This window comes from Vicia villosa, linkage group LG3, assembly GCF_029867415.1.
Source record: "Vicia villosa cultivar HV-30 ecotype Madison, WI linkage group LG3, Vvil1.0, whole genome shotgun sequence".
Classification (NCBI taxonomy): Eukaryota; Viridiplantae; Streptophyta; class Magnoliopsida; order Fabales; family Fabaceae; genus Vicia; species Vicia villosa.
This window is the reverse complement of record NC_081182.1, coordinates 80,412,331-80,421,820: the sequence shown is the minus strand read 5'-3', so window position 1 is coordinate 80,421,820 and position 9,490 is coordinate 80,412,331. Positions and strand designations below refer to the sequence as shown.

Sequence of the window (9,490 nt, the reverse complement as noted above, 5' to 3'; positions counted from 1 at the left end):
GGATGAGGCTATCCTTACTCTTGTGGATAACAATATGAATAACATTCTCACCATGATTCCTACTATGGAGGAAGTCCATAATGCTGTGAACAGTCTAAACAAAAATAGTGCGCCGGGCCCCGACGGTTTCGGTGGTACCTTTTATCATCAATATTGGGATATTATTAAGCATGAGGTGTTTGCTGCTACTGTGCAGTTCTTCAAATCTGGTTGGATCCTCCCTTTCTATAATTCTTGCTCGGTAATCCTCATTCCGAAAACCAAGGACGCGCAATCGCTGGATCAGTTTAGGCCTATCACTCTCTCTAACTTCAAATACAAGATAATATCAAAGATTCTGGCTGATAGGCTTTCTTCGCTGCTTTCGACTCTGATTTCTCATGAGCAAAGAGGTTTCATTCATGGCCGCAATATTAGGGACTGCACTTGTTTGGCGTCGGAGGCTATAAATGTGTTGGATAAAAACTGTAAGCACGGTAACTTGGCCTTTAAAGTTGACATTTCGAAAGCCTTCGACACCATGAGTTGGAGATTCTTAAGCAAAGTCCTCACCAAATTCGGTTTCTGCTCGCGCTTCTGTGATTGGATCAGCACGCTGCTTTCTTCAGCCTGGCTGTCCATTATTTTTAACGGTAAGCCGCACGGTTTCTTCCAATGTAGACGTGGTGTGTGGCAGGGAGATCCGCTATCCCCGCTTCTGTTTTGCTTAGCCGAAGAAGTCTTAAGCCGGAGCATCTCAAACTTGGTCGCGACTGGTGGTTTAAATCTGATCAAATCATCCAACAATAACTTAGTTCCTTCTCATATTTTTTATGCTGACGACATCCTAATTTTTTGCACTGGCAAGAAGTCTAACATCACTTCTCTGAAGAAGATTTTCAGCGCCTATTCTACGGCTTCGGGGCAGCATTTCAACCTGCATAAGTCCTTCATTTACTCAGGTTTAATTTCCGATCAGCACTTGGATGTTATTCTTAACAGCACCGGTTTTAGCAAAGGTAGTCTCCCTTTCAATTACCTTGGTGTCCCAATCTTTAAAGGCCGAGTTAAAGCTTCTCACTTGATGCCAATCTCGGATAAAATTCTCTTCAAACTCGCTGCTTGGAAAGGTTCTCTCTTGTCCATGGCTGGTAGGCTCACCTTAGTTAAATCTACTATTCAAAGCATGCTTGCTTATACCATGTCCATTTACTCTTGGCCTGTTTCGCTACTTCGATCTATTGAGAAAGCTTGCAGGAATTTTATTTGGTCAGGTAATATTTATAACCGTAAATTGCTCATGGTGGCGTGGAAAAAAAACTTGTCAGCCTACTATTAACGGCGGCCTTGGTTTACGGTCTTTGATACGGCTTAACGAAGCTTCGAAACTTAAGCTTTGTATGGACCTGATGAACAGTAACGAATGTTGGGCAATCCTTTTGCGGGGAAGAATTTGCAAAACTCATGGGATGATTCGATATCATATCTTTTCCACAATTTGGACCGGTATTAAGGCGGAGTTTCAGGGCCTCTGTAACAACTCGTCTTGGTTGGTTGGCTCCGGTAAAAGGATCAAGTTCTGGACGCATCCTTGGTGTGGTCCTCCTCTGATTAGCCACACCTCTCTTGATTTCCTTCGTTCTAAACACATCAGCCCTCACTCTCTTTTGGCAGATTTTGTGGTGGATGGCAGATGGGAGTTCCCGAGCTCTTGGCAGGTTTGGTTTCCTTCGTTGCTGAATTGGTTACCGGACTCTCCTCAAACGGATATTGACAGTTTGGATATGCTGGTGTGGAATCATTCGGTTGCTGGCTATCTAACGCTTAAAGATGCGTACATTTTCAAAGATAAAATTGCACCTGGCTGTCATTGGTCTTCCTTAATCTGGCGCTCCGATATTCCGCCGAATCTGTCTTTGCTTGTGTGCAAGCTGCTGAATAATAAAATCCCTACCGTAGCGCAAATTCAAAGCAGAGGTATTTCTTTGGCTTCTATGTGCTGTCTTTGCAACGCTTTCGAAGAGACGACGGCTCACCTTTTTTTCCAATGTAAGTTTGCTGCTGAACTTTGGGGTTGGTTTAGATGCAAAGCTGGTATTGGTTCTTTTCCCTTGTCGTTGGAACAATGGCTTTCTTACTGCAAGGGGGATACTTCTAATCAAGCTTCCTTGATCACCATAGCTGGCATCATTCTCATAATCAACCAAATTTGGTTCTCTAGAAATAATTGTAAACACAACAACAGTCGGCCTAATATGGTTCGGTCGATTAACTGGATCATGGCGAAGATTAAACTGATTGGTAACAGCTCTTTCAAGTCTTCTGCCATTTCTATTTCCGATTTCTCCATCATTAAAGCTTTTGAAGTCACTATTCCCCCCCCCCCCCCCCCCCCCCGTGCGCCTAACATTCGTGAGGTACTTTGGTGTCCTCCTATTTCGGGTTGGATAAAATGCAACTGTGATGGCTCCTTCAATCCTGTTTCGAAGGCGGCAGGCAGTGGTGGCATTTTTCGAAACCACTTGGGCAATTTTATCCTTGCTTTTGCTGAAAATCTTAACGTGGGGTCGTCGGTGTTAGCAGAATTTTCTGCTATTCTCACTGCTTTGGACATAGCTATTTCCAGGGGTTGGCGGAGGATTTGGATTGAAACAGATTGTAAAATGGTTGTTAGCGCCGTCACCAATCCTGCTTTGGTTCCATTGAAGATTCTGCATAGATGGAATAGAAGCTTTAACTCTTGTAATTTTTCTAACATCATTGTCACTCATATTCATAGGGAGGGGAATTCTTGTGCTGATTTTTTGGCTAACTTAGCGCTTGGCACAAGTTCCACCGTTTTCTTTGACTCCATTCCCATAGGGATAAGGGGAGATTTTGTAAAGAATAGGTTAGGATTACCTTTCTTTAGATTTGATAGGTTTTGATGGGGCTTTCCTTGTTCCCCATCTCTTTTTTTGGGCTCTTTTTGTAATTCCTTTTCTTTTATATGAATGAGCCTTATTCAAAAAAAAAAAAAAGTACAAAACTTGATTGAGAATGAAAGGATATTTTTGTAAGATTTTGGGAGTATGTTTATTCATTTTTTCCGCTTGGTAATTATGGAAGTTAACTTTCGTATTATTCGTTTGAAAATAAAAACATTATCATGATATTAAAAATATGACCACATGTTAGGCCAAAACGTAAACTCATTTTCCATCAATACAAATGTTAACTTCCGTACTATTTTTTAGAAAAATGAGAGTGATACACTTATGATGTATTATGGTGTGTTTTGAGGACGTCTAGAAATTAACTTTCGTATTATTTCAAAGGCATTTTCAGATTTTTTAAGGGTGACTCTTCACCACTATAAATGGGAAGAGCGACCCTTAAATTACTAATGAATTTCTTCATCCCAAAATTTTCTCAAATGTTTTTTAAAATTTTGAAAACAATTTTGAAATTTTAGGGTTAAAAAATTTTAGATTTTTAAAATTTTGAAAATAATTTTGAAAATTTAGGGTTCGAAAAATGTATAGATTTTAAATTTTAGATTTGGATTCAGGTAATGTAGCTTTAAATTTTGAACATGCAAAATTGCTACAATTCAAACTGACTTCAATTAGTGAGAACGAAAGAGAAAAAATAATAGTCCAACACTAAAAAAGAATTAAAGCAGCATGCTTTTTTTCATTCATCTTCTGCTCTGTCTTTAGTTGATCTGCTTGGCTGGTTTGGCAGAATATGAGGTGCAAAGCTACTCTATTTATTTAACGGATCTACAACTTAGACCGAAGGTTTTGACACTTTAAGCAGGAGTTTGACACTTTGAACAATACAAATTCAGGGCCCACGCTAATGGAATTTTAGTCTTTATTGCACTTTTTATAGCATCGTGGTTTGATAGCCTTTAATTGTTTAGCGGCGGCGGCATACTCAACTCAACAACTCACAAGTCACTGGCTGATTATAGTTGCAGTCACATGTAATTATGCAGTTACATGTTATGCAGGCTCATTCTTAGAGTTGTAACAGAACTGAAAAGTGGTTCCAATTGTCACACAGTAGCTGTCACTCTTGAAGTTTTTAATATGGATGAAAATGACAATAAGAAAAGTCAGAAAAACCAAACTTCTGAAATGAAATGGATTTATTACACAAGAACTTGAAAAGTTACACCCTAGTGGTATTTACATCAAAAGGCAAGCTCCACAAACTCTTGCATCAAATTGTTTTTGATCATCCCCCTAAGATTCTAATCAAGCTCCTATTTCTTTATATTCACAAAAAGAATATGACAATTTTGTAAGCTATGAAACAATCTTTACCTATCCAGTATTACCTGGTAATTTGGACAAAAGGAATTATCCAAACAAGCTGTCTCATCAATCAACATATCATATAGCACAAATCATTAATCCTTGCTCGAGAGATATTGGTGTAATGATAGACCTTAAAGTTGCCATTCCCCAAACATGTCATCGTCAAGTGAGCATTACTCACCATTGTCTGCAGTTGTAGTACATATTTAACCAGCATAAGCATGTGTTTGTCAAAAACAATTTTACATGATTTTGTAAAATCTGAATTTATTAAAATGAGTTCGAGTTGAATTGAATTTTGTTGGAATGTTTATATTATAAAAGTAAACTTGATCTAAAACTTGGATTATTCGACAAACTGTTATCTTAACTACTTATACTTTGACAAATATTTTAGGCAGAATCAATTGTTTTCCTTTTTCCCTTTAATTTATGTTATTGTTCATTTGAAGTTGTAACTTGTAAGCTCACCCAAGCAAGTGATATAAATTTTGTTAGGTGTTTAAAATTTGATAAATGCCAAAAGTAAGCTGTATACCTCACAAAAGGTTTCTTTGTCTTTGCAGTGCCAGCTTGTGAAAGGGATACAGTCGACATATGGACACCATGTGCAATAACTGTTGATGTTGACTCCATAAAGAACTGCAAGAAGACAACCAGCCAATCTGCATATACAGAAACAAGCTCCTCATTAAATGATTACACGTATACCGGAAAGTGCAAGCGATAGGCGACAGCTAACAACTCAAATTAAATAGAATGAAACTAGAGAATGTAAAAAAAAACATACAACAGGGTGAAGAGGATAAGAGAAACAATTCTAGTAATTGGTCTGTCTAGCTTTTGCTTGAACTTCAGCTTGATGTAACTTTTGAGATCATAATCAATTCGATCTCCTTTATTTGGAGCTACTTGCTGGAGCTGAGGGGTGAATAAAAGGACAGTTCCAAGAAGGAATCCTGATATAAAACCTCCAATGCTTGAAAAATTGTCCACATATGGCAGAAATCCAAGGAAGAAGTTGCACACACAAACAAAGACTAATGATGCTATTTCTGAAACCTGCATTCAACCCAATAAAAAATTGATCAAAAATTAATCATGCAGAATAATGAGAAACAGCAATGAGGTGAAAACTAAGTACCTTATTGGTATGAAATTTCCAGTTCCAAACTAATTCTGAAAGCAATGCTCCTAGTAATCCAAATAAAGCACCAGAAGAACCAACAGAAGGGATACTTTGAAGAAAAAGTGAAGCCATTAAGGCACCCACAAAAGCAGATAGTATATAGATTATACCAACCCTTACTGCAAATAAGAAGAAAAAAACTCATAAATCAACATGAAAGCATTTCCATATAATTTTATTAAATTTGCATCACCTCAATCAATTGATTATCACCAACACTTCTAATTAAAAAATCAAATCAACATGAAAGCATTTCAATGTAATTTTATTAAATTTGAATCAACAATCAATTGATTCTAGGTAGAACCAACACTTCTAATTAAAGACATGTTCGACCTAAGAGTAGTATGTCGTTACATGTAATTACGTTCATTGACTTCAAATTTCTTAAAATATTATGGTGTTTGCATATAATCAACATCGTGTTATGCGTTAATGTCAGTGTTTCATAGTAAGCAACGTGTGAAATAAAAAACCGAAATGTAAAGAAACATTACGTGGCCCGAACTCCTGCTCTAGGCGAATTCCAACATAGATCACACTGCAGAGATTTATAACCAGATGGAAGAGTCCAGCATGCAAAAATGGAAACGTGAAAAGACGCCAAGTTTGATGACGTTCCGTCAAAAAGTTCTTTCGAAGAGCTCCCATTTCATCCAACCTACACTAACAACACCACATTATCCATCGTTGCATTATAGAATGGCATTGAAACCTAAATTAGACATTGAATATAGTCCAATTTTATTTCAATCAATTGCTTTGAAACCTAAATTGAACATTGAATGCAGTGTTCAATTTTACTTCAAGTAATTGCCATAAAACCTAAATTAGACATTGAATATAGTTCAATTATACTTTAATTGATTTCTCTGAAACCTAAATCAGATAATCAAACTCAACGGAATCGAAGCTATAGAATCAGTTTGAACAAAGCGTGATAACTACTCTACTCACTTGGACATGGAAGGACCTAACAGTGGATTTTCAGAGAGAAGCTGAAACGATAACCTTCCGAGAGACGGAAAAGTGCAATCACCGTGAGAATTGGTGTAGCAATCGTTGACCACCATCGTCGTGATGAAAAACCCTATGTGGATTATTACCATCACAGACACTACCCACGTGTCGCCTCGTCGCCGGAGATGGCGGTGAGATTTCATCGGCGGTGATTTCATCGTCGGATCTTGAGGAAGATCGAGTGGTAGTGGGAGCTTTGCCGGAGAAAGCTTGATGTCGATGAAATCGAAACTTTCCTCCATTGATTTCCCGCGAGAATTCAAGATTCTCTCCAAGATAGAGAAAACGAAAATTTTGATTCGTTAGGTTTCGCGGGAAAATTTTATTTATACTGTATTAGTTCATTAATATGATTAGTAAAATTAAGATATTAACTAAGCATCAGTTGGATCTGTGGCGCAATGGTAGCGCGTCTGACTCCAGATCAGAAGGTTGCGTGTTCGATTCACGTCAGGTTCATTTTTTTCGTACGGATTGCCCATATTAGAGTCAGAAATCGGCCTTACTGCAGGCTCAAAACAGAAAATATTCAGTGGCTAGCTGAGAAACAAAGCACCCAATTATTTGTTTTTCTTTTATTTTTAATTTATACAACAAACAAATTGCATGGTTTTATTAATTTAACTATATTATTATTATTATTATTGGCTAGCTGAGAAACAAAGCACCCAATTATTTGTTTTTCTTTTATTTTTAATTTATTGGTTTTATTAATTTAACTATATTATTATTATTATTATTATTATTATTATTATTATTATTATTATTATTATTATTATTATTATTATTATTATTATTATTATTATTATTATTATTTATTTTTTGTATTTTGTTATGATACAGCGTTCTATATAGGACTAGTGAGAGGCTAGTACTAATAAAAACTTTGAAAATTATTATCTTATTTTAAAATTATTAATAAACATAGAATTTACACTTGCATCCAATTTAATCTCAACAAATAGATGATTGTGAGAAATTAATATATCAAAGTGTCATAAAAATTGAGTGAATAAATTAACTAAAATGGTTGTGGATTGTGTATTCATCTGATTTTAAAATTATTAATAAACATAGAATTTAAACTTGCACCCAATTTAATCTCAACAAACAGATGATTGTGAGAAATTAATATATCAAAGTGTCATAAAAAATGAGTGAATAAATTAACTAAAATGGTTGTGGATTGTGTATTCATGTGATGATGGAGTGGATTGCGCTCAATGTGCTGTGTTTTAAGATGTCATGCAATTTTAGACAGTCATACGGTGTGAGACAGTTAATAAAGCAACATTGTTGAGTTTCTCTGGTGAGATCGTAAGGTGAGATTATAAGTTGAGTTTATCAGGCGAAACTTTAAGTTGAGTATCTAAGGCGATAAGTTAAGTACCTTATGCGAAACTTTAAGTTGAGTCCCTTAGTGAAGATTCTTGCTGCCCCTTGAGGTGGTGTTTGTTGGACTTCATAGCGAAGATCCTTGTCGACTCTTAGAGCAATACCGATGAGCTACTCAACTCCTCCCTTGAGAAACTTATGGCCCCATCAACCGAGCTACACATAACTTTCTCTTGAGGGACTTAGATAGATCTCCTAAGATAATAAAAACCTCGCCTGACATATAACTTTCACCTGATGGAATTAGAACTCCCAAGCTAATTAAAACTTTCCCAGAGGGACTGATAATCTCATCACCCGAGTTACATATAACTTTCTCCCGAGGGACTTAGATTTCCCAGGATAATTAAAACCTTGCCTAAGGGATTAATTGTATCATAGACCGAGCTACATATAACTTTCTCCCGAGGGACTTAGATTTCCCACGCTAATTAAAACCTTGCTAATGGAACTTATGGTTTCCTCGGGCGGGATCAAACACAAAAACCATGCCTAGGCGGCTTGATTGAAGTTTGGCCTAAGAGACTTAATCATAAGTCTTGTCGAGGGCTTGGTAGAAGTCCTGCTTGAAAGGTCAAATGCCTCACTTGAGGAACTTATGGTCCCTCTATCCAGGCTGTATAACCTCATCTATGGAAGTACATCCTCAGGGAATGCCGATCCTTGGGATACTCCCTTGAGCCGCAATATGAAACATTTCTTCCTCTATCAAATGCTTTGTGCTTGAGGAACTATGTAGTGTTATATTTGCAAAAGGACCCACCTAGGACAATAACTGTTGGACGCCCTAGGAGAGGCGACGATAGTATGTTGTCCAAGGGAAGATATTGCCTCGCTCCAAGGCTTTCCTATCACCCAGTCGTGAGAAACGTAGGATAAGATGTATCTTGAACAGAGAGAATTAAGGGTCATTAAATAAATCACGTACCCCTTAGAAATTAGGATTCAATGGCCCATCATTGACTGAGTGGACAATGACCCCTTCCAAGAAAACCTTAGGCCCAATTTGCCTCTATAAATATTTCTCTCCCGTGGGAAGAAGAGACATATATTAAGCCAAATAGATTGCACCCTACATATGCTTATACCTAAGCGCATCATTCATATACATATCTTTTCACCTCATTTTAGCAGGTCCTCAAAACCCCCGCAAAATACTATCATACAAGGCTTCTCGTCACCATGGGAAATCCCTAACCATCATACATCGTAATATACCTACTAAGGCCTTTGAGTGTCCATGCCCTTTGCAGGGGAAACACACAACCTGTACTTTTTGACCAATACAAGTTGTGAGGAGGAAAATTCCAAAGTTGACAAGATTCAATATCATAGGTTAGTGGTAAAGTTGATTTACTTGGAACACATTAGTTGATATTTAACATATGCAATTAATGTCATGCGCCAATTCATGTGTGATCTGTGGGTGAGACACTTGCACAAAATAGACCGTGATCCACAATATCTCTAAGAAATTCTAGTGAGAAAAATCTTGTTTAAATGAGGAGGAAGTCTAACAAAGGAATCTTACATTGATGTTGATTATGAAGATTTAGTGATAGATATGGTATCTAGTTCAGGAGGTTGCACCATCTTCTGT

The 9,490-nt window shown here is 37.1% G+C and overlaps 1 protein-coding gene and 1 non-coding gene across 2 annotated transcripts; one reads left to right on the top strand and one right to left on the bottom strand.

The window, feature by feature from the left end:
• Positions 1-4,124: 4,124 nt before the first annotated feature.
• Positions 4,125-6,784, bottom strand: LOC131656184 (RHOMBOID-like protein 8). The gene is made up of 6 exons (XM_058925944.1): positions 6,433-6,784; positions 5,973-6,136; positions 5,431-5,594; positions 5,077-5,348; positions 4,825-4,951; positions 4,125-4,473 (listed from the first exon to the last, which is right to left on the bottom strand). Exons 1-6 carry the CDS (start codon positions 6,735-6,737, stop codon positions 4,354-4,356), a joined length of 1,152 nt encoding a protein of 383 aa, XP_058781927.1. The 5' UTR covers positions 6,738-6,784; the 3' UTR covers positions 4,125-4,353.
• A 98-nt stretch (positions 6,785-6,882) lies between these two features.
• TRNAW-CCA (transfer RNA tryptophan (anticodon CCA)) lies at positions 6,883-6,954 on the top strand. Its single transcript has one exon. It is a non-coding gene; the product is annotated as a tRNA-Trp (tRNA).
• The last annotated feature ends 2,536 nt before the right edge of the window (positions 6,955-9,490 follow it).

Coding starts and splice junctions, on each gene's coding strand:
- LOC131656184 (XM_058925944.1), bottom strand. CDS start 6,737: ATGGAGGAAAGTTTCGATTTCATCGACATCAAGCTTTCTCCGGCAAAG. Junction 5,595..5,972: donor AGAGCAGGAGTTCGGGCCAC/GTAATGTTTCTT, acceptor TCTTATTTGCAG/TAAGGGTTGGTATAATCTAT. Junction 4,952..5,076: donor CTTATCCTCTTCACCCTGTT/GTATGTTTTTTT, acceptor CTGTATATGCAG/ATTGGCTGGTTGTCTTCTTG.